The sequence below is a fragment of the Sycon ciliatum genome, chromosome 10 (assembly GCF_964019385.1).
Source record: "Sycon ciliatum chromosome 10, ocSycCili1.1, whole genome shotgun sequence".
In the NCBI taxonomy this organism is placed as follows: Eukaryota; Metazoa; Porifera; class Calcarea; order Leucosolenida; family Sycettidae; genus Sycon; species Sycon ciliatum.
In genome coordinates, this window is record NC_088652.1 from 28,887,366 (window position 1) to 28,912,576 (window position 25,211).

At 44.4% G+C, this 25,211-nt stretch overlaps 1 protein-coding gene across 1 annotated transcript in view; it reads left to right on the forward strand.

The window, feature by feature from the left end:
- LOC135826829 (sushi, von Willebrand factor type A, EGF and pentraxin domain-containing protein 1-like) overlaps nt 1–25,211 on the forward strand; it is a gene marked incomplete at its 3' end in the record, with an annotated part of 93,312 nt that overhangs the window by 1,839 nt on the left and 66,262 nt on the right. The window contains exons 3-7 of the mRNA XM_065339430.1: nt 1,881–1,952; nt 2,199–2,270; nt 6,391–6,462; nt 15,897–15,968; nt 23,116–23,136. Coding sequence (XP_065195502.1) covers nt 1,881–1,952; nt 2,199–2,270; nt 6,391–6,462; nt 15,897–15,968; nt 23,116–23,136 — 309 coding nt within the window. The remainder of the gene's footprint in view (nt 1–1,880; nt 1,953–2,198; nt 2,271–6,390; nt 6,463–15,896; nt 15,969–23,115; nt 23,137–25,211) is intronic.

The following is a 25,211-nucleotide window of genomic DNA, read 5'->3' on the forward strand; positions in this document are numbered from 1 at the left end:
CTTCCTTATTCTTCGCTGCTTTCTATATGAAGGGCTCCAATTCAAAACGAGATAAATCCACTCTGTGGAAATTTCAGGAAGTGCATTTTTCATTTGTTCTTTTTCGGTCTGCACTGCAGCATCAATGACTTTTAAGTTCTATCGCGTTTTGAATTGGAGCCCTTCAAATGCACTTTGTTGCGGTGATAGATGGTCTTCGATCTGAGGCTGAATGCATTTCAATGTCCACAACTGAACCTTTTTTCAGGTCGTGGACAGTCTGTGCATGTAGCCTGACAGTAGTTTGTGTTTTCCTGTGTTTTCATGTGTTTTCCTGTGTTGTCATGTGTTTTCATGTGTTTTCATGTGTTTTCATGTGTTTTCATGTGTTTTCCTGTGTTTTCATGTGTTTTCATGTGTTTTCATGTGTTTTCATGTGTTTTCATGTGTTTTCATGTGTTTTCATGTGTTTTCATGTGTTTTCATGTGTTTTCATGTGTTTTCATGTGTTTTCATGTGTTTTCATGTGTTTTCATGTGTTTTCCTGTGTTTTCATGTGTTTTCATGTGTTTTCATGTGTTTTCATGTGTTTTCATGTGTTTTCATGTGTTTTCATGTGTTTTCATGTGTTTTCATGTGTTTTCATGTGTTTTCATGTGTTTTCATGTGTTTTCATGTGTTTTCATGTGTTTTCATGTGTTTTCATGTGTTTTCATGTGTTTTCATGTGTTTTCATGTGTTTTCATGTGTTTTCATGTGTTTTCATGTGTTTTCATGTGTTTTCATGTGTTTTCATGTGTTTTCATGTGTTTTCATGTGTTTTCATGTGTTTTCATGTGTTTTCATGTGTTTTCATGTGTTTTCATGTGTTTTCATGTGTTTTCATGTGTTTTCATGTGTTTTCATGTGTTTTCATGTGTTTTCATGTGTTTTCATGTGTTTTCATGTGTTTTCATGTGTTTTCATGTGTTTTCATGTGTTTTCATGTGTTTTCATGTGTTTTCATGTGTTTTCATGTGTTTTCATGTGTTTTCATGTGTTTTCATGTGTTTTCATGTGTTTTCATGTGTTTTCATGTGTTTTCATGTGTTTTCATGTGTTTTCATGTGTTTTCATGTGTTTTCATGTGTTTTCATGTGTTTTCATGTGTTTTCATGTGTTTTCATGTGTTTTCATGTGTTTTCATGTGTTTTCATGTGTTTTCATGTGTTTTCATGTGTTTTCATGTGTTTTCATGTGTTTTCATGTGTTTTCATGTGTTTTCATGTGTTTTCATGTGTTTTCATGTGTTTTCATGTGTTTTCATGTGTTTTCATGTGTTTTCCTGTGTTTTCCTGTGTTTTCCTGTGTTTTCCTGTGTTTTCCTGTGTTTTCCTGTGTTTTCCTGTGTTTTCCTGTGTTTTCCTGTGTTTTCCTGTGTTTTCCTGTGTTTTCCTGTGTTTTCCTGTGTTTTCCTGTGTTTTCCTGTGTTTTCCTGTGTTTTCCTGTGTTTTCCTGTGTTTTCCTGTGTTTTCCTGTGTTTTCCTGTGTTTTCCTGTGTTTTCCTGTGTTTTCCTGTGTTTTCCTGTGTTTTCCTGTGTTTTCCTGTGTTTTCCTGTGTTTTCCTGTGTTTTCCTGTGTTTTCCTGTGTTTTCCTGTGTTTTCCTGTGTTTTCCTGTGTTTTCCTGTGTTTTCCTGTGTCTTCCTGTGTTTTCCTGTGTCTTCCTGTGTTTTCCTGTGTTTTCCTGTGTTTTCCTGTGTTTTCCTGTGTTTTCCTGTGTTTTCCTTTTCCTGTGTTTTCCTGTGTTTTCCTGTGTTTTCCTGTGTTTTCATGTGTTTTCATGTGTTTTCATGTGTTTTCATGTGTTTTCATGTGTTTTCATGTGTTTTCATGTGTTTTCATGTGCTTGTTGTGAATGCAGAACTATGCAACATGCACAGCTTACCGCCATCCCGGCTGGGCTCTTTGATAGCCAGATTGGATTGACAACGCTGTGAGTAATAAGCTGGAACATCACTTCTATACAGCACAGCATGGATCTGTTAGGACATGTAACACACTGTACACCAACGCCCAATATTCTCGTCACTAACTTATTTTGTCATCTCTCACAGCCAGCCAGTTTAGGATATGGCCAATGTTCGCGGAGCACTGCGGCCACACATGCACACTTTAGACTCGTCACACTTTCAACTCTCATCGAAATTTTGAATGCCCTTGCTTGCTTCCTCTTGCACAGGGATTTGAATGACAATCTCCTGACATCGCTACCTGCTGGCTTGCTAAGCAATAATCATCAAATTCTATATTTGTAAGTAGCAGTGGTAAGACCTCCTGCAGTTGAGTAACATAGGATTTACAGTAAAACCTGTAACTAAAGACCACCGTGACTAGCGATCAGCCTGGTACTACAGACAACTTCGCCAGGCACGGACGGTGTCACATTCCATAGTATGTGGTTGTGCAGTGCAAACATCTAACTAAGGACCACCTGCCACTGAAGACCGCTTTCTCTGGCCCCAAGGGGTGGTCGTTAGTCACAGGTTGTGCTGTGTTAGTTTAGCACTGACCCGGTCTTTCCCATTCGCTCTGCAATACTATTGAACTCGTTTTGCTAAATAGTACGGTATGTTCACATGAGGGGGTTGTGGTGATGATCTGCTCTACGTTACATCAAGAGTACATAACCCCCCAGAGTGTGCAACTCCCACATACCCTGCTGTCCGGACAGGATTTCCAGTTGATGTCATTATTTATGATGCAATGCTCCTTGCACCTGTGATTTACAACATGTGTACGGGTGTCAACGCATCACACATTTTTCTTTGCAATAATTTGTATACGATCAGATGGGCTTTGGTCCACCACAGGTTCCGGATTCGTCTGATAATCCGTGTACAGTGCGCAGTTTGCATCATAGAAATGATGTCAACTTGAAATTCTGCCGGGACAGCATCCATAGTCGTGTCGCACACTCGGGGGGGTAGGTACTCTTGGTTACTGGAACGAGGCGTGAAGAACCCCAGGAACTCTCTTCGCATTCCCGTAACGTGAAGAAATCCCGTTCTGCTCTACGTTCACGTAAAGAAGTCACGTGGAATGTGTACTGGGAATTCCCCTTCCATATCTGGCATTTTTCTGCCTGCATTTGAATGATACCCAGCAGATACGTACGCATTTCTTTTGCATGGGCCACAACGTAGAGAACCTCATCTACGCGTAGAAATCTGGACCCAAAACACGCGAAGCCGTACACTCTTACCCGGACGCCTGTTCGCTACGTGATTTCTCTACGTTTCACGTACAGCAGAACCTCACTATTGAGGTGTTATCACAGCAATGAACTCGAATGTCACTTTCCAGGCAATTCTCTAATTTGTTTGTTGCGATCTCCACGATTGTGCTGATGCACAGCATCACAGTGCCCCGCCACTGTGAATACAATGTGGCCCTGAAAGGGTTCAACTGTTTTCATACTCGCTTCGCTTCGCTTGCAGTGAATGGGATTTTCGGTCTTTGACCACTTTGTGGTGGGTCTGATCTACTCACCTCCCACCGCTTAGGAGCTGCATATGTGCCTTGATACAAGAGGGTGGTGGCGTTCCTGCGGATGCGGAAAACTGGGCCTTCGGCCAAGTCTCACGCGAACCGTGAAATACATATAATTATACTCAAGTCTGTGGACTTGGGCTGTGGACTGTGGATAAATATATAATTATATATATTTCACGGTACTCAATCTGCGGACAGCATGCTGTTTCGTTCTTTGTGAACTCATCAGCGCAGCACAGAGGAAATGAGGCCGAACCTGATAGCAATGAAAATAAAAAATTCCAATCAGGCCCGAACGTACGGTATATAATTGTATCGCTTCAAAATGAGAATTTCAGAAAGATTCTAGAGCAGACCCACCTGCCCTACGGTGCCCCCGTCAGGCCCTATGGTGACAGTCTTCCACCTGATGCGAGAAACATCACGTCCCCCCTCCAGTTCAAGGGTGTGTTGCACGCGTATTGTCTTACTGTAGCATGACAGCAACCCCCCTCCACTATCTTGAGAATAGTACTAGTAGTATGTAGTAATCCTGATGCTTTGATGCATGCTTAGGCTAGCTGTGCTCAGTCTCCGGCTAGCTGTATGCTCAGGATGCATTCTTGATCTTCTCTTCTTCTTCTTCTTCTTCTTTTTTTTTTCTTTTTTTTCCTTTCTCTTTTCTTTAAAATGTTTTACTGCCAGAAGTCGTCTTCATATAAGGAGGCACATATGCCTGTTTGTTGTACGACTTTAAATAAATCCAACCAACCAACCAACCAACCCCGTCAGGGCCGGAGGAAAGAGTTCGTGAGTGTTTCGACCGACCTTCGAGGGGTTCGGAGGACGTCCGCAGGAGACATTTTGAGAATTTACGTGAAATAGAGGGAATTTGGGCATCTCGCGAGGCTCTGGAAAAATGCAGAAAATGATAGTCAAAGAACACAAACACAACTTTTTTATATCCATAAGTCACAGAGTACCAGTGATGGTACCATCCAAGAGATTGAACACTGTACGGAATAGGTAAAAAAAAAACCGATCGATGAAGACTCTAGGAAATATGGTCACGTGTCGACTTCTCTGTGTTTTATTGACTCCTTCACGATCACAGGGCCTCAGTCGCTAGCATGGCGTGGCCCAGTGTCATGTATATGCATGCAGAGTGTACGCGTGCGCACACTCTGCGTGGGCTCACCCGGCTTATCGAACGAACGATTTTTTCGGCTTTCCCGATCTTGTCTCTTTCGATCGAGTCTCTTCTGTCTTGTGCGATATTTTTGCTCGTTTCCAATGTTGGCTAGTGCATGCATTTTCGATAGGAGTGACTGAAGCTACTTAGGTAGATGGTGAGCTCAGGAGGTCGTGCAGCGTTCTGCACAACAATCCCTGTCATGGAGTCCTGAGCTACTTTGAAGCACAGGACATGTCGACAGTACAGTCATGTACCTCTGAGAAAACTTTTCACCGGCTTTGCATGAATCATATCAAGAGTACATAACCCCCCAGAGTGTGCAACGCCTGATCCAGCTCTGCATAGGGTCTTGTTTGAGCGGAATCGGATCTTTGCGTCATAATACCGTACACATCTGAGGGGAACCCGGGGAGTCGCGGGTACTCTTGGATCAAAAACAATGGTGCCCTGCCTCGAGACCGGCCTTGCGCTGGTGTGAAGTGTACGCATGACATCAGAAGATCCGATTCCGCTCGACCAAGACCCTACACAGAGCTGGATGGGCGTTGCACACTCTGGGGGGGTTATGTACTCTTGATCATATGGACCATCCAGCTGAGAAAGTGGTCCAGCCATCGCCAGTCCAGCCAGACCAGTTCCAGCGGCCCTGCCCATGCATACAGTCCATGGCTCCAACCAGCTTAATAGGCAACCGCTTTGCAATCCCAATAGACCCAGGTGCTCAAAGTCCGGACAGGCATCCTAAGTCCGTACACCCGTAATTTCATGTTCTGTTTTTTGTATTCGACTCAAATATTTTTATCGAGGGGACACTGTGGTATGTTGTCCTGGCTTACCAATTTTCAGGGGTCTACGATAAGCAGAGCTCCCATACCACGCGAGTGGGGTTTCGATTGTCCATACGCGATACACATTGGGCTACATCACGACCGATTTCGAGCAGACACAGCGTCAAACAGACCTTCACTCGATCATCAAGAGCCAGCTAAGAGCTGAGAATGGCCACAGGAGAAGAATTTACAGAGACTCACTAATCCTTGCAGAACGGTTGACACTCCTAGCATCTCTACCACTGTTTTCCCACGATTTTCACAGCACAGCTGCTTCTTCTCTGAGCCGACTAAAAACAGCTTGACTTTCGGCAACAAACTATGTTTTTGCAAGGAATACTGGTGGAGGCACATTCCAAGCATATCGCCTCGGTACTTTCGTCGTAACCAAGGGATAGCAAGTTAGCAATTAGCAGAAATATGTGTGTATTTCGAGTCACCTCTGAGCTGTACAGATTTAGAGCACCCTTTGCGACACCAAAATTTGATATGAAAAATCAGCGAATTCCAGAGAAACAGATTGGATCGAAAGATGGCCTGCTTCATTCGAGCCTGGCCTCAAAACAAACTTGGATAAGATGCCTTCCATCCACGAGCAGGATTCTGGCAAGTGATCATTCAGAGTGTGAGTTTCAGCTCGGCAAACACATACTGTAAAATTGGTCGTACTTTGAGCACATGCGTCTACTCATACTTAAGTCATAGCAGTGAATATTTTAAAACTATTTTTGTGAATATTTACCCGGTATGTAAAACAAATTGTTTTCATTTATATGGGAGTTTTCCAATCCTCCTCTGTGTTCCCCGTTGCGTGTTGTGTATGTGCGTGCATGGATGCGTGGGGTAACCGTCTGGTTTTATTTCCTCTAATACAGGAGGTTGCGCAATAACCGCATCGGATCACTACCTGCCGGCTTGTTGCGCAACAATTCTAAACTCATGTCTGTGTAAGTGTTTCAAAGAAAGGTTCCCGGGCAGGATTCGATCCAGGCATTCTCGGGCAGGATTCGATCCAGGCATTCTTGGGCAGGATTCGATCCAGGCATTCTTGGGCAGGATTCGATCCAGGCATTCTCGGGCAGGATTCGATCCAGGCATTCTCGGGCAGGATTCGATCCAGGCACCCTTGTCGCCCCGGGACAATTCCCTGGCAGTTGTAAAAATAAAAGAATAAAAAAATAAGCAGTCCTCCCCCCCCCCCCACCTCACTTGTTTCCTTCATGTAAAAAATAAATAAAGTTAGCCCCTGCACCCGTCAACATGCAAGCACCTCCAAGTGCACCCGCACGCCCACCTTGGGCACTCGTGCACCCACACAGACAGACACAAGCGCACACGTGCACGCACACGCCACTGGTGTACCCATACTCTGACACGCAGACACCCGCACAACGTACCGCTCACTATGGCGTGCACAAGCATACAATAGACACATTGGGTTGGGGGTTGCCATGATTTCTTTTGAACAATTCAAATATTCAAGAATATGCTCTTTATACAAAGAGAACGACCAAGGAACTACAAGTTACGCTATACTGTCCACTAACACCACCAGTTACTAAACAATCAGCTCATGTGATAACCTTGCACGACACTGACCGACGGTACTGACGTTCTACACCTTGTAGTTCCTTGGTCTTTCTCTTTGTACAAATTAAACCTTGGCTCTCTATCTGAGTCCAATAAGCTCTTTGATAAAAATTGATTGAGTAAAGACGCATGCCTGAAACTAGCATTCGCCCGCCAAGGGCGCACAAATGGCCACCGCGGCCCGCAGCTGCCCGCCGGGGGCTAAACTAGCATACTACCCACCGAGGGTGCGCAAATTGCCACCGAGGCCAGCAAACTGCCCACTGTGGGCCGATATCATCTTGCCTGCCGAGGGCACACAAACGGCCACCAAGGCCAGCCAATTGCCCGCCGAGGGCTCACACGACTGCCTGGCATCAGGCGTCACAACATACAGAAATAATAGGAGGCCCGTTTGCCCCCCCCCCCCTTCCCCGCCCAACCGGAGAAACTAAATGCCACTTCAAAAGGGTTCCCTTCTCATCATGGGTAAATACAGGGAATAGTGGAAAATATCAAAAATACAGCAACTTCCAGAGCTACTAGAAAACCATACATGAGCCAGAGCACGCCAAAATATGACCACAGACCAGAAATTCGATTTTCAGTTTTTTGCTAAAAAATGATCCAACACACCTAATGTTCACTGTCTGAAAGTTTTGGATTGATCCGAAATGTCTAAGTGTTGCTACAATGGTATTATATGCAGCACTGTTGAAATGGTGAAATTCTATGTACAGCAATGGGATTGTCATTTTTGCACACAATTGATATGCCCCTTGGTTCATCCTTTCCGGGTCAGTTCCTCTGTCCAGGGTCTTATAGCATGAGCTGACAGGTACTCAGCCACATCCAAATTGTCTATAGGCAGCTGAGCTGGGTGTCCGAAATACCTCCTGTTTGGAGCACCACTGGAGAACCGCCAGCGAAAACACGGTCAACATCTGTGAGATGGCCGAAGAAGTTGGCACTCCATGTCCTCTCCATCACACTCCACCTGTACTTTCAGATATACAGTATACACTGCTGCACACATTGTTCGTCAACATACTAGACGTCGCACTCATATTCCCCACACTAAAGCCCATCTGCACACGGTTTTCTCCGCTCGCCAGAGAGTACTGCTTTCGCTGCATACTGCTCATGCTAGCGATGTTCCGCATAAGGGTACTTAAATTATCGACTTGAGCAAGTTGAGGGAGCAGCAGAGTCCAGTGATTGTTTTTGCACTTGCAACCAATACTGGCATTGTCCCGGATATGTGCAGCGATGTCCATTCTGGCCAAATCATCGGCCGACTCACCTCCCAAGTCAGTGTCGATGCCAATCGCTTGCCAGGTTGTCATCAGAGTAGAATTCCTCGTCACAGCAGATCGTGGGACTACCAGCATCAATTCTTTTTACGCTCGATGAAAGTGTCGCCCTCAAATGACTCGTCGCTGTATCCATCATCGTCTTCCTTCTGTTTCCGACTCGAATCCCCAAAATATTTTATCCTGCGCATGGAGTGCGATGATGTCGTCTTCTTCCGCTCCGCAGTACATTACTACTACTACGCTCTTCTGTCGATACATTGAGGACGATCAGTTTTAGGCGACTCAGCGCAACGTGGAATACAAACTCTAACAAATAAACTTACTTGCAACAGAAAATTGCATCCGGAACAGTCCAGTCGACCGAGGAGAACAACAACAGCAACTCGCGTTGCACTGCACTTCGTATTTTTTGCCGCGGAATTCAAATCGCGATTATCTCGACTTTTTCAAAAAAAGCTGTGGTCATGTTTTAGCGCGCTCGGGCTCACATGTAGATGGAGAACCTCACGCTATACGTGCGGGGAAAAAATCCAGCAGAACTTAATTGTCAAAAACAACAGGGTGAAGGTGAAGAAATGACTAAAACATAATGAAAACATCAGCGAGGAGAAGCATTCCTGACACTTTCACCAGGATTAGCGCCAAACAACTGAAGTGACAAAATATTTTCCTTCTGAACACATAACAGTTAATGAATAGGCGACGAGGAGACAATAACTTTATTACGGCGATAAATAGTATAAGCGAAACGGACATTACGAAATAATCAATGGGAATACATGTATGTTGAAATTGATGTTCCTAATCGATTTTCTTGAGACTATCATCAGGGAAAAATCGTCTCACAATATAAGCTATGCGGAGAAACAAACTACTCGAAGTACTTATACGTATACGTGTATAGGATAGTGGGAAGTATACAAGGTGAGGTGTGAAAAAAACTAAAGTGGGAGAGAAGACGAAAGAAAGAAGAAGAAAAGATGTGAGAGTGTTCCAACGATGTGAGCTACTGCAAAAGGTGAGTGAAATGAAGGTGTGGAAGCAGGTGAATGTGATAGAGTGAGGAACTGTGAGGTGTAGGTGTATGCGAATGAATACGTGTGTGAATGCTAGATTCTCCCTGGATGTCCGAAACTGCGTACCGCAGACTAATGCAGATGGTGACAACGGATGTTGAATTTTCTTTTGATGACACCATGTACCGTCAAATTGACGGTGTGGCCATGGGTTCACCATTAGGTCCAGTTCTTGCCAATGTGTTTGTCTGGTTTTATGAATCGAAGATACCAAGTGCGATGTGGCCTAGCTTATAATTATGTTAGATTCGTGGATGATTCGTGCACGCATTTCCGTAATCTGGAACAATGTAATGAGTTTCTTGGTATGCTCAACAACCTACATCCCGCTTTGAAATTTACATGTGAACATGAGCAGTCAAACCGTTTGTCTTTTCTCGATGTGCTAGTCGAGAAAACGGAGATGGGTGTTTCAACTTCAGTATATCGAAAACCAACGTTCACTGGGCAATACATTGTCGAAGATTCCTATTGTTCGACTTTATACAAAACTAATCTCATACGAAATTTGATCATGCTCGCTAGGCAGATTTGCTCGCCTGATACGCTTCAGCAAGAGCTTTGTTTCCTGAAAAAGATATTCGTTCAGAATGGATATCCTGTTCAGCTCCTCAGTAAGCTGTTTAGCGAACCTGATGTTCAGGCTGCCGAGCCGGACTTTGGACCTGACCCATGTCGTGTGTTTTTACGACTTCCATGGAAAAGTCAAATTTCGCTGGATGTGGCCCGCGCCATGAGGACTGTGGTCAGACAAACTTATTTTGCCACAGCATTGACAACAGTCTTTACTTCGGCCTGTGCGTTCACGGTGAAGAAGGATGTTCTTCCTACCCAACTAATTAGCCATGCAATCTATTATTTTGAATGTCGGCATTGTGATAGCCGATATGTAGGAAGAACCCTTCAGCACCTGAACCCACGCGTCAAACAACATGTACCATTGTACCTATTGTCAGATGCAGCCAGAGCCCAGCGACCTGGACGAGGCCGTCCCCGCAAACAGTTGCCTGTTGCACAACTATCTCAGAACCGCACTATTCCAGTACCGGTTGAACCTACTACAAGTACACAGGTACGTGTGACTGCAGGAAATGGCCAGGCACAGGTACGGAGACCAGTAACAAGAAGCATGACTCGTGCGGTGATAATGGCATCTACAACCGGACATGAACTTGCAGCGAGCAGTAGCGTAGGATTGTCGTCGTGTGCAGAGGACGATATGGAAGAAGAAGAAGAGGATGAGGAAGATGTGAGCAGTGATGAAGATATGAGCAGTGATGAAGAAAGTGAGTTGGACAAGCTAGATGAAGATGACCGGACTGAAGGTGAGAGCACAACAAAAGGGTCAGCAAGTAAGAAACACCTCTTGTCTAGTAGCCAATGCCGCTCAGTGTATGACGATTCATGCTTCACTGTTTTGTGCCGTGCTCGTAGTTTTCGTGAACTTAAGGTATTAGAAGCTGTTTTCGGCCGTAAACACAATCCTAATCTATGCATTCAGAAAGAAAATGTCACAAAACTGAGACTCTTCACCTAGCATTCACACACGTATTCATTCGCATACACCTACACCTCACACTTCCTCACTCTATCACATTCACCTGCTTCCACACCTTCATTTCACTCACCTTTTGCAGTAGCTCACATCGTTGGAACACTCTCACATCTTTTCTTCTTCTTTCTTTCGTCTTCTCTCCCACTTTAGTTTTTTTTTCACACCTCACCTTGTATACTTCCCACTATCCTATACACGTATACGTATAAGTACTTCGAGTAGTTTGTTTCTCCGCATAGCTTCTATTGTGAGACGATTTGTCCCTGATGATAGTCTCAAGAAAATCGATTAGGAGCATCAATTTTAACATACATGTATTCTCATTCATTATTTTGTAATGTCTGCTTCGCTTATACTTTTTTTATTTTATTTATTTTATCGCCTTAATAAACATAACAGTTAGTTCAGGGGACAACTTACAAATATATAACGCTTCCAAAACAGACAAATGTAATACAGATCTGCCACGGGCCAAAACTGAGAAAAAATCATCTTTATACAACTCACGACAACTATCACTAACCGACAGATGACTCTTGATAGCTGATTGCTGATTGTTAGAATGTCGCCTCTTTTTCGTCACCTCCTTTGGCGCTAATCCTCGTGAAAGTGTCAGGAATGCTTTTCCTCACTGATGTTTTCATTATGTTTTCGTCATTTCTTCACCTTCACCCTGTTTTTGACAAGCTCTGCTGAATTTTATTTTTTCCCACACGTATAGCGTGAGGTTCTCGATCTATGCTTTTGCTGAAGCTCTTTAATTTGCCGTACAGTCGAATGTCACTTATCCGGTCGCCAGTTATCCGAGCACGTCGGTTATCCGACAAGCCCGGGAGTGGTAATTTTATGACTCTCAACAGTAAGGCCGATTCCACACTACACCAAATCCTGTCTAAAATGCCATTTTTCAGGCACTTTTCAGGCAAGTTGCCATGGAGATCACTTTGAGAAACGCACGAAAGTGAAAAGTGCTTGTTGTCTACAAAGCAACACCAGCACCCTCTTTCAAGGCAACTTTTTACCTTTTCAGGACATTTCTCTGACTTTTCTTCAGCCTTTCGATTTTTTCCGAATTTGTTTCCTGTCGTATCTTTCACTTGTGAGCTGTCAACAATGCCTAGGGTCATGTTTAGCCAGGAGCTTGAGGGCAAGCTGATCGAGCTTTGGAAGGGACATTTGAGGCGACCTCCGGGCGGTACAGTTCGCAGGAGTTACGCGGAGGAGATCGCCATCAAGCTGAATTTGTTTGCTGAACAGCTCCGGGAGGAGGCAATCTATACTGCGTCGATCGTCCATTCCAAAATCGACAACATGAAAACGAAGGCGAAATGACTGTACGAGACATACACAAAGAAAACTGCCACCGGAATGCCTGTTGGCGAGGTTGAAGAATATTCGACCTATGATCTGGAATCCGCCTAGCGCCTACACAGCGTGGTCAAATTTCAAGATTTGGCACGCGAAATGGGTGATATTCGAGGATTTGGACCAACAAAGAGCCTCTCCACCACCGCCGTTGCTACAATGTAGCAACGGCGGCTACAATGTAGTAACGGCGGTGGTGGAGAGGCTCTTACATGTACATGTCATCTAGATCAAGCACAGGGAAGCCTCACAGTCTAACCTTCAATGCAAAGTCCCGTGATCGACACTTGTATGTGGGAATGCAGCTTCACTTTATATGCCACTTTATGCCTTCAAGGCAAAGCCACTTTCGGCGTAATGTGGAATCGGCCTAAAATTCTTTAAAAAATTTTTTTTTGTATATTATACGGTGTAATATGCATTTACTTGAAGTAGATGTGGTCAAGTATGCTAACATGTATGTGTACATGGAGCAATTCATGAATATGCATGAATATAATTTGGGTATTGTGTACATAAATCAGTGAAATCCAGCCATATATGCACATAAAATCATTAATGATATCAGTTATCCAACATATTCAGTTATACAACATGCCTGTTTCCCGAAGTGGTCGGATAAGTGACATTCGACTGTATTTTGACATTTTTTTCCATTATTCCCCGTACTCACCTATGATGAGAAGGGAACGAAAACGCTCGGTTACAAAATTGGCTTACTTGACTGTGTGGATTGCGTCGGTGCTGACACCTTTTCTTACGAAATTGGATACACCTCCAATTTTTTCCTGACATGGGCCTCACCCAGCGAAAACAGCCCTTAGGGTCAAAATTCTCAAAATTCCTTTTTGGTTAGAAATTTGTTGAAACACATCTACTGAAGGACCTTAGCCAAGAAAAAGTCTAATATTCCGATTCAAAACGGGTGTATACACCAATAAACAAGATGTACTCCAAATTGTATTATGATCAGTCACCACCACTATACAAAGTCGAAGGTCGTTGACGCTCCAAATTTTATTCAAAAGAAATGAAATCTCCAAATTTTCGCCCTTGGGGCTTCATCAGGGAGTAAAATAATAATGAAATGAAACTGGCTCTGTAGCAAACTATAATAGTGGAGCATTGAGACATTAGCACTACAGAAGTGAGGAGAGGAGAGCACGAGGCGTCATACATTAGCTCTATAATAAATGAATGGCGAGGACAACAAGAGGGGCACACTGGTTACCTGGTGATAATCACACAAAGTGAGAGAGAAGCGTGAGAGAAGTGTGAGAGAAATGTGAGAGAAGTGTGTTAAAGGGGAAGTTAAGGCAAAAATTAAAATTTCACCAGTTGTAGTCTTCGGGGCGCTGAGTCGAATGGTCGTGGTCCGAGGAAGCTGAGCCGCTCCCTTCCTACTTGAATCCCAATCGAACTCGCGCACTTCCACCGAAACTGGGTGACTGCGCCCTACGAGATGGGGATTTGTATGCAAAATGTCACTAAAAGCGCCATTTCGTTCTTATAAAAGCACGGATGACCGCGATTGGCCCATATGTTGTAGTCTTTTGGACGCTGAGTCGACTGGTTTTGGTCCGAAAAGGCTGCGATGCAGCGTTCCTCCTTTATTCCCAATCGAACATGGTTGAAGAAGCGGTCACGTGCTCCTGGGTGCCAAAATCACCTGGTCACCACGCCAGCAGGCGACAACTTTCACACCAAGGTTCAACTCGAGTGACAGGACTGCACCCAAAAAAAGGTCAAAACAGGCTGTAAGTTGTACCCTGCAGGCACGGTGACCAGGTGACTGGTGTACGCAGGAGCACGTGACCGCTTGTTCAACCATGTTCGATTGGGAATTAGGGGCGAACGCTGCATCGCAGCCTTTTCGGACCGAAACCAGTCGACTCAGCGTCCAAAGGACTACAACATATGGGCCAATCGCGGTCATCCGTGCTTTTATAAGAACGAAATGGCGCGTTTAGTGACATTTTGCATACAAATCCCCATCTAGTAGGGCGCAGTCACCCAGTTTCGGTGGATGTGCGCGGGTTCGATTGGGATTCAAGTAGGAAGGGAGTGTCTCAGCTTTCTCGGACCAAGACCATTCGACTCAGCACCCCGAAGACTACAACTGGTGAAATTTTAATTTTTGCCTTAACTTCCCCTTTAAGGGGTGCAAGGTAACGTAAGCCAGAGCGCACCATAAGAGTGAAACGTGTAACGTGTAACGTGGAAGTGAAACAACCGCACATGCACAAACTCAAAAACAAACGCATACGCACGCACGCATGCACGCACACACACACACACACACACACACACACACACACACAGAAGTGTCCTATTCCGTTAAAGACCATCATTCGTCCTCATTGATTTCGGGCTTTCTGTCCCTGATTTCAATCGCCTCCATTGTCTTTCGGCTTGGGAGTGATGTCTCACGACCCACGATCTGGGCATTGTTGAAAGGCTCGAACCCCGTCGCCGCCGGGTTCGCCGCCAGGTTCGAGCCTTTCGCTTTCGCAAAGAAGATAGCTAAGATAGCTTCTTTGCGCTGTTTTACCACCTCCTTACTGTAATTAATCCACTGTTCCTTTTCCCTTGCCTGTATTTCACCTGATGAGAAGGCTGGAAAGTATACTTGTGAAACCAAAAAACTTTCAAGATGTTCGTAAAGAGCCTGAAGTGCTTTTCATGAGTATTATCGCATTCTTGCCTCAGAGGAAACTGTTTACATTTAATACTGGCTCATTATCCAAGTTCAATTATTGTTATTATTATTATTTAGACAAACGACGAAGAGACGAAAATTTGATAACCGCAATCAACAAGACAAGCCCAATTGACATTTGTGTATACTTTATTCATGCAGATGACACACATTTTGTGGATGTTGCTTTACCACCTTTTTAATCAATCATAAGTACAGCTGCATTGGTGTCTTCAACTTAATTCTCTCTAATAATAGGGTCCTTCAATCTAACGTATGTCTGCCGTATAAAGATGTTGCGTGTTTGTCACAACTTAGAAGCTATTACCGGATGTCAGTGCCTTTAAAGCCATGGCCTTATATTCGAAACACCGTTGCTTTCCTAGCTATTTTAGCTGCAAAATGACTCACTTACTACGCCATGCCATAAAAGTCAAAGTCCACACAGAAATTTCAGTCTAAATCCACTTGTTTACCCTTCCTGCTGGGCTGTAAGTTTGTTAGCAATAGTGCTTATTCCTTCATTTTTACAAAACATACTTCAAATGTCATTTTATTTACGAAGCCAATGGCTTTATAACTGAAACTAGACTGGCTTTATAATCGAATATACCTCCATGGCTTGTAGAGATGCGGGCATACGGTATGATTGACGTCGAGCAAGTCAACACAGGTGTTGTTCAGTTTGACAGGAATGGCTTGGTCTTCAATTGTACAATCCATTGCTCAGAAAGGTGTGATCGGGAAAGGGACTCAGCTTAGATTCTAAGTTCTAACATTTATCTTTCCCGTTATTTTGCAGACAACTGGGAAAAAACAATCTTGTAACTTTACCTGCAGACTTTTTTTCCCCGTCTCAAAACGGGATGTTCTTGTAAGTAATGATTGGCTCTCATTCTAAAAAATGTTTGTCTTTCACTCTACGGTTCTTAGCAGGATTGCTAAGACCGAGTGATGGTCTCTGTACAGATTATGCATACCGTAAAGTCGTGTATAAAAGCCGTGGCTTTTACGACTTTTTGGTGAAATTTTGCAGGCTTCTATATGAGACAGGCTTCTATACAAGACAGGTATTTCTATGTATGTCAACACTAAAACCAGGCTCATGTGTGAATTGATGGGCCCAAAATTGCGGCTTCTATTCGAGGGTGGCTTCTATTCAAGTGTGGCTTTTCTACAAGACTTTACTGTATGTTTTTAAAGCCTTTGACACGCCACACCGCTCAGATCTCCCTAGGGTACGTCCACACTCACAGGAAGGGCTGGCGGAATGGGATGGTTGTCATGGTAGCGTGAATCCGGAACTAGGTCATGTGATCCACCCACCAGCTTCCCGCGGACGCGATGGCGTGAGAATCTTCCCAGCTCAAATTTTGGGCTGGGAAGCTTCACGCCAGAGCGGTACTGTCTAGTCGTAGCCGTAGTGTAGAACTACGGTGGCGTGCGTGGGTAGTGATCGATTGTACTTCGAAATATATTTTTGGAAGCAACGGCAGTGAACTACAGTACTTTCCTTTTGTTTGTCAGTTGCGTGTGGGGAGTTTTGCTTTCTCAGCAACGCTCACAATATGCCTCAGCGCTTGCCTCAGTGCTTCATTCTCGATACGGAAAAAAAGGCGCGGCGGAGTCCTGTTATCACATGGCTTCTTTCTGTGCGTGTGAGGATTGCAAACTTGCGGATGATGCCCTCTGTGCTCCAGCACGATAGTCCAAGCAACGCTAAGCTCCAGCAGACGTTTGTTTGCGTCGAGCAGACTGTCGGAGCAGACAATGCTGCTATCGGAAGATGTAACGTATCGACTAGGAAGTGAACGTGGGAACGTTCGGAACAAACACATTTTCAGAACTTGACTTTCTCACCAGTGCCAATGACACAATTTATTTGATCCACGGAATAGCTAGCTAGCATTAGCACTACCGTATTTTACCGGTTATAAGTCGACCCCGGTTATAGGTCGACCCCCCCCGTATCTGGAGGTCTTAATTATGTTTTTTAAGTTTTTGCCCAACGAAGCACTGCTAACTGCACCCTGCTACTAACACATGAACAAATCACATGAACACTCCTCATTGGATTCTGAAACATCCCAATCCTTGAAAAAGGCAAATAAACTTGGCAAAAATGCATACACATGGTGCACTCGTGTATTCAGTGAAGGTTATTTTTGGAAGATACCAATAATTCCCGGGTATAAGTCGAATCCCGGTTGTAAGTCGACCCCCACCTTTTCTTCTGCTATTTTCAGTCATAAAAGGTCGACTTATAACCGGAAAAATACTGTAGACGTATTATTAAATTTTGTTTATGTGCCGATTTCAGTTGTACATGTGACAGTATTTTTGTATTACTGTAAAACCGGAAAGTTTAACAACCAAAACGTTCTTTTTTAACGTTTTTCTAATTTTGCCATGATAACGTGCAGAAAGATTAATGATGGCTACCTGGCCACCCATCTGTATGCGCAACTTTACACAAACATCTCGCGATAGCGTTTCGTCAAATAACGAAAAAATATAGGTTTGCCGAGTCGAAGTTTCGGTTGACTTCTCGTGTGCTCTGGATGGCAGTCGTGAGTCAGTCACGTGGCAAGTCAAGTCGTAATTCTTTGTGCCATCTTCAATAGGTCCGTCAAATACAGTGGTAGTAGGTTCTTCATTTTGACCCGACGAGACCATACGACGCTTGCAGATCACAGCACGAACAGTTCACCAGCCACACTCCACGAAAGCAAGTAGTAGTACTCCTGACAAGTCTTGTTTCGTTCCATAGAGATAATAACGGGGAACTCATCAGAGGACAAGCAGTTGTTGAATGAAGGGGTTTAGCTGAATAATGCTATTTTATAGAAAAGATATTGGCGCACTGAGGTGTAAACACTCAACTAACTCACATATGTGACATATCAACACAAAAGGAATAGTGCAGAATGGAGGTGTTCTGAACCCTACCAGACACAACTATCACAAGTGCTAAATCATTCACAATGAGAAGGAGAGGCACACAGGAATAGGTCGCGCTAGTTTACACGTCACAAATGGTACTGAGGTAGTGACAAAGATAGGTGAAAAGTAGACGCCAAGTGAAAGCCGACAAATCATCACGAACGTCTAACGTCACATCTGAAGATTGCTAGCGGCACAAGACAAATACTTCACAAACCTCGATAATTGAAATTCAGCCAGCGGTATAGTGAACGGAAGGCTGCTGGGTGTGACATAGAACCGTGGGCTGCTGAGGCGACGTATCGATCCTGATCTTGACTGCAAGGTTGGCGTCTAACGCTAAAATCCGAGCAGCAGATCAAATCCTTCCTCTGGTGAATGGCAGATTTCCTGGTCCAGGAGAAGTCATCATTCTTTGTGCCATCTTCAATAGGTCCGTCAAATACAGTAGTAGTAGGTTTTTCATTTTGACCCGACGAGACCGTACGACGCTTGCAGATCACAGCACGAACAGTTCACCAGCCACACTCCACGAAAGCAAGTAGTAGTACTCCTGACAAGTCTTGTCTCGTTCCATAGAGATAATAACGGGGAACTCATCAGAGGACAAGCAGTTGTTGAATGAAGGGGTTTAGCTGAATAATGCTATTTTATTTATTTATTTTTTACTACTACTTGCTTTCGTGGAGTGTGGCTGGTGAACTGTTCGTGCTGTGATCTGCAAGCGTCGTATGGTCTCGTCGGGTCAAAATGAAAAACCTACTACTACTGTATTTGACGGACCTATTGAAGATGGCACAAAGAATTATGACTTCTCCTGGACCAGGAAATCTGCCATTCACCAGAGGAAGGATTTGATCTGCTGCTCGGATTTTAGCGTTAGACGCCAACCTTGCAGTCAAGATCAGGATGGATACGTCGCCTCAGCAGCCCACGGTTCTATGTCACGCCCAGCAGCCTTCCGTTCACTATACCGCTGGCTGAATTTCAATTATCGAGGTTTGTGAAGTATTTGTCTTGTGCCGCTAGCAATCTTCAGATGTGACGTTAGACGTTCGTGATGATTTGTCGGCTTTCACTTGGCGTCTACTTTTCACCTATCTTTGTCACTACCTCAGTACCATTTGTGACGTGTAAACTAGCGCGACCTATTCCTGTGTGCCTCTCCTTCTCATTGTGAATGATTTAGCACTTGTGATAGTTGTGTCTGGTAGGGTTCAGAACACCTCCATTCTGCACTATTCCTTTTGTGTTGATATGTCACATATGTGAGTTAGTTGAGTGTTTACACCTCAGTGCGCCAATATCTTTTCTATAAAATAGCATTATTCAGCTAAACCCCTTCATTCAACAACTGCTTGTCCTCTGATGAGTTCCCCGTTATTATCTCTATGGAACGAAACAAGACTTGTCAGGAGTACTACTACTTGCTTTCGTGGAGTGTGGCTGGTGAACTGTTCGTGCTGTGATCTGCAAGCGTCGTATGGTCTCGTCGGGTCAAAATGAAAAACCTACTACTACAAGTCAAGTCGGCGGAATAGCGCGAGCTCCAGTGTGGGAGCAAACCCATTCCTGAAAAATAGTGATCGTTAAAACGTTAGACTTTGTGACTCGTTCGACTTTGTGACTCGTTTTACATTAGTTCCCTGCACGAGTGCTGTCTTCACTGTCTTCACTGTCTTCACTGTCTTCACTGACTTCACTGTCTTCACTGTCTTCACTGTCTTCACTGTCTTCACTGTCTTCACTGTCTTCACTGTCTTCACTGACTTCACTGTCTTCACTGCACTGAGTGCTGACTTCACTGTCTTCACTATCTTCACTGCACTGAGTGCCCCAAACGATTTCACGCCCGACTTTGCTGGCGGAAACGGCAGGTGTGGACGCGAGTTTGATTTTTCCGAGGCTGGCGGCGGGTGCATGTGATACGGTGTGTTCCTGTCCCGCCAACTGGGTCTTCCCGTGAGTATGGACGTACCCTTAGCACGATGTTCCGTGTTGCTCCAACCACGCCTGGTGTGCTATTGAATGATTGAACATCTCATCATCATGGTACAGATCGGTGATCCAGAGGTTAATGGGGAGCGGGCAGCTGTCTTATGTTGGGTGGGTGAATGGATTTGAAATGGATTCAGACAGGTTTATCATTAGCCCACATTGAGATTTCTGTATGGATAGGGCTTGTCAGTATTCACCTGAGTGGAGGGTGATAATTATTTGTTCCGATGATTCACTAAATCAGTCCTCAAATGAATAATGGTTTGCGGAAGTAGCAGTTCACTGCACCACTACTGTATTGCATATACTAAGTACATGGCTGCACTGTCGTGGACATGGAAATCTGGTTGCATGTCTAGCGGCCCAAGGGCGCTGGCCATGCAGCCGCGAGTATGACTGTGGAGATCTACGGACGGACGGTCGGTACACATAGTTCACACATTCATGTATGCTTTGCAGGGCGCTGGTCGGCGTGGTCGCATCGGGTCAACATTCAACGTTCTGTACACACTGAGAGCGCTGACCCGGTCATTCGACTGGATCTCCATTTCCACGGCAGTAGATTGTATAACGTGTTGTCTTTCTTGTGTTTTAATGGAGCAGCTTTTGTTGTCTCTAATGTAAAAATTTCACTGGTCTATATCGATGGTACCCAAGGATTTGATATCATGTTTCTCTCTCTCTCTCTCCCTCTCTCTCTCTCTATCTATCTATCTATCTATCTATCTCTCTCTCTCCTCCACACTCCTCTCCTCTCCTCTCCTCTCTCTCTCTCTTTCTTTCTCTCTCTATCTATCTATCTCTCTATCTCTCTCTCTCTCTCTCCTCCTCCACTCTCCTCTCCTCTCCTTTCTCTTTCTCTCTCTCTCTCTCTCTCTCTCTCTCTCTCTCTCTCTTTCTCTCTCTCTCTTTCTCTCTCTCTCTCTCTCTCTTTTTCTCTCTCTCTCTCTCTATCTCTCTCTTCTCTCTCTCTCTCTCTCTCTCTCTCTCTCTCTCTCTCTCTCTCTCTCTCTCTCTCTCTCTCTCTCTCTCTCTCTCTCTCTCTCGCTCTTCTCTCTCTCTCTCTCTCTCTCTCTCTCTCTCTCTCTCTCTCTCTCTCTCTCTCTCTCTCTCTCTCTCTCTCTCTCTCTCTCTCTCTCTCTCTCTCTCTCTCTCTCCTCTCTCTCTTACTCTCTCTTACTCTCTCTTACTCTCTCTCTCTCCCGGGGAGACTGGCATAATGGGATGGTGTACAACCATAATTGAGAAACAGAGGGTACCAGGTTCAAGTCCTGCTGGGAAGCGGAAGGATTTTTCCATTAGTGCTGCGACCCACAGTTAATTGGGAACCAGCGAATGTGATAGTCTTTGACTACTTTACTGGTGGGCTGATCTACACATTTTCCCACCGCTTGAGGAGCTGCATCTGCGCCTTTGATCTTTGCATGGTGTTGGCATTCCTACGAATGCTGAAAAGTCAGTTTAACTGAGTCTCCAGCGGATCGTGAAATATTTTCTCTCGCCCAAGATGAAAGGGAAGAATTGAAGTTCTTGCAAGAACACATCAAAAAGACTGGAGAAGTTCCTTTGGGCAGTCACACCAACTTGTGTTTAGAAGTGTGAAATTTGCACACATTTTGTTCACTCAGAAATTATGCAGAAATTGAGCGGATTTTGTTTGCAGAATCAATCGAATCATTTCGTAAACGGGTGTTAAAAATTATTTTTCGTAAACCCACTTTATTCCCCTCTACTGATTATAGTTTGGCCTCCACCTGCCCCATCTCTATCCTGTCGCAGAGACAGTCATGCGTTCTGGTCCATCGTATGAAACTGAACATTGTCCCTGAACATCTCAGCAAGTATAACTGGTTTACTTTCGCACGGGACACTCGCAATGGCATAGTACTTCCCAGAGCTTTGTCAACTATGTTTACCAAAATAATGCCCTATCTTTTCTGCATATTCGTATTGGCTCAAGCTGCCCATGGAAATGAAGACAATATCCAATGTTAGACAGTTCAAAGACTATGTTAAATGTCATGCCAAATTGTAAAGCTCACTCGCCTCTTTTGCTGGCTTGTCTCGCCACTACTCACCATGGGCAACCTACAGTCGACCTACCATTATAACGATAACCTCTTTAACCAAGAGTACATAACCCCTCAGAGTGTGCAACGCCTGATCCAGCTCTGCATAGGGTCTTAGTCGATCGTAATCGGATCTTCTGATGTCATGCGTACACTCCACACCAGCACAAGGCCGGTCTCGAGGCAGGGCACCATTGTTTTTGATCCGAGAGTACCCGCGACTACCCGGGTTCCCCTCAGATGTGCACAGTATTATGACGCAAAGATCCGATCACGCTCGACCAAGACCCTATGCAGAGCTGGATCAGGTGTTGCACACTCTGGGGGGTATGTACTCTTGCTATAACGATACTACCCTTTTAACGATATTTTTCTGCCAAACCAAATCACTCCATTGACTTTTGTATACAATGCCTTACCTCTATAACAATTTTGCTATAACAATATTACCTCCATAACGATATAAAATGGGCTGACCAATTGACATTTTCCATTTTATAACAATATCTAGCAGGGAATAGGAGGGAATATGTAGAGGCCACTATCTAGGTAGAGCAGGCTTCACTAGATAAGTTGCTGGGAAATGACGAAATGCCACGGGGGGCACCAGTGGGCACCTTGCTCTGTACATAATGTGCATGTGCGTCAGTTTTTATGCTATGAAGAGTGTAAAAAATGAACAAAATCCATGCATTATGACGTATGTGTATGAAATGAACCAGTTACCCCAAAAACAATATTACCCTTATAACAATATTTCTTGGTCTGACGCAAATATCGTTATAAGGGTAGGTTGACTGTAGTGATAATTTTCACCCCGCTGATGCGTTCTTTTCTTCCGATTATTATGTTCTTTCCTTTTTTCCTTCTTTTTCCTTCTCTTGCCATGGCTGGCTAACACCCCCTCCTTTGCAATGGCTTCTAGTTCTGCCATTGGACGGTGAAATAAAATTGAAAATTAATATTTTTAATTTGTATTCTGCCTTTTCTTGTCTTTGTGCTCCTCTGCAGTCACTTAGGCACCACGGGACAGTAGGTTGCAATTTGCGTTTGGCTTACATTTTAGACAAAGCTTCTTTCTTGACCAGGGGTGTTATGCTGCAATGCTATCTTTATTTAACTTCACCAAACGTACAGGCATGCTGCCTCCTTGTTGTGCATCGTAAAGGATGTCACAAGTCCTTTGTACAGGTCGTTCTTCGATAATAGAGAGGTTTAGATGCACGTTATTTCCGACGTGACGCGCAATTTCACGTCAAATTTGGCGTAAAACTCCAAATTTCGACGTGAGCTGCAGGTCACTCGTGTTCGTTTACGACACGCAAGCCAAATAACGTGAGCTGAACTTTCGCGTCAGGTCAGAAATAACGTTCATCTTAATCCCTCTGTTACGTAATCCGAAGTCACCAAAAATATATCTCCAAAAATTTCCGGTTTTACAATATACAGTAAAAACCTGAAAATTACACACACTCATGTGAATGAGGCCAAATGCCCTCAATTTACAGGTGTCCTGAATTCTTAGTTGCACGCATCTCCTTACAGTCATATGTACGTCATTCTGTTTGTGACAATGCATGCAACCATCATGCCGGCAAGAATAGATAAACAAGAGTGTGCAACTCTGGATGGTTTGGCCAACGGCGGTTTTTTTTGTTGACATCATCTTTTCTGGACATGAGTCATACCGTACGAGCCACGCGCTGCGAGTCTTTTGCCGCGTGCACTTGGCGGGGTTTAACATTTGCTAAACTTGCCATTTTACCTGATGAATTCGCAGCCTCAAGTTTTCACAGCCGAGGCTAATCGGAAGTTTTGTAGTCGATACACCAAGCACATGTACATGTGAACTCAAACTTCGTGCTTTTGCCCCATTTTGGAATCAGCTCATCGTTTTGCCTTCTTGTTCAAATTCTCAAGTGAAGGATTAAAGGGGAAGTTAAGGCAAAAATCAAAATTTCACCAGTTGTAGTCTTCGGGGTGCTGAGTCGAATGGTCTTGGTCCGAGAAAGCTGAGCCGCTCCCTTCCTACTTGAATCCCAATCGAACTCGCGCACTTCACGAAACTGGGTGACTGCGCCCTACTAGATGGGGATTTGTATGCAAAATGTCACTAAAAGCGCCATTTCGTTCTTATAAAAGCACGGATGACCGCGATTGGCCCATATGTTGTAGTCTTTTGGACGCTGAGTCGACTGGTTTTGGTCCGAAAAGGCTGCGGTGCAGCGTTCCTCCTTTATTCCCAATCGAACATGGTTGAACAAGCGGTCACGTGCTCCTGGGTGCCCAAATCACCTGGTCACCACGCCAGCAGGCGACAACTTTCACACCAAGGTTCAACTCGAGTTCAACTCGAGTGACAGGACTGCACCCAAAAAAGGTCAAACAGGCTAGTAAGTTGTACCCTGCAGGCACCGTGACCAGGTGACTGGTGTACGCAGGAGCACGTGACCCCTTGTTCAAGCATGTTCGATTGGGAATAAAGGAGGAACGCTGCTTCGCAGCCTTTTCGGACCAAAACCAGTCAACTCAGCGTCCAAAAGACTACAACATATGGGCCAATCGCGGTCATCCGTGCTTTTATAAGAACGAAATGGCGCTTTTAATGACATGTTGCATACAAATCCCAATCTAGTAGGGCGCAGTCACCCAGTTTCGGTGGAAGTACGCGAGTTCGATTGGGATTCAAGTAGGAAGGGAGCGGCTCAGCTTTCTCGGACCAAGACCATTCGACTCAGCACCCCGAAGACTACAACTGGTGAAATTTTGATTTTTGCCTTAACTTCCCCTTTAAAGGGACAAGGACTACGTGTATGGCCTGTCCCTGTAGTCCTTCGCATTACTCAACCTTTTGTCGATCCTACTACTCCTATTTTGCACCATCGTAGTCTCTGGCAGACAACTATTTGCAGCAGATTGATCTTATCTCTCTGAGGAAGAAAGTATTGTTGCGGCACTTGGTGATCCACAGATGGAAACATGGCAGAAAAAAACACCTGCAGAGAAGCACTCGTCAGCCACCAAAAAAGTTTGCTGTCCACAAGCGAACGTTAAAGCGCGAGCGAAATGTTAGAAATGTTGATCACGAACTACAATGTTCAGACTCT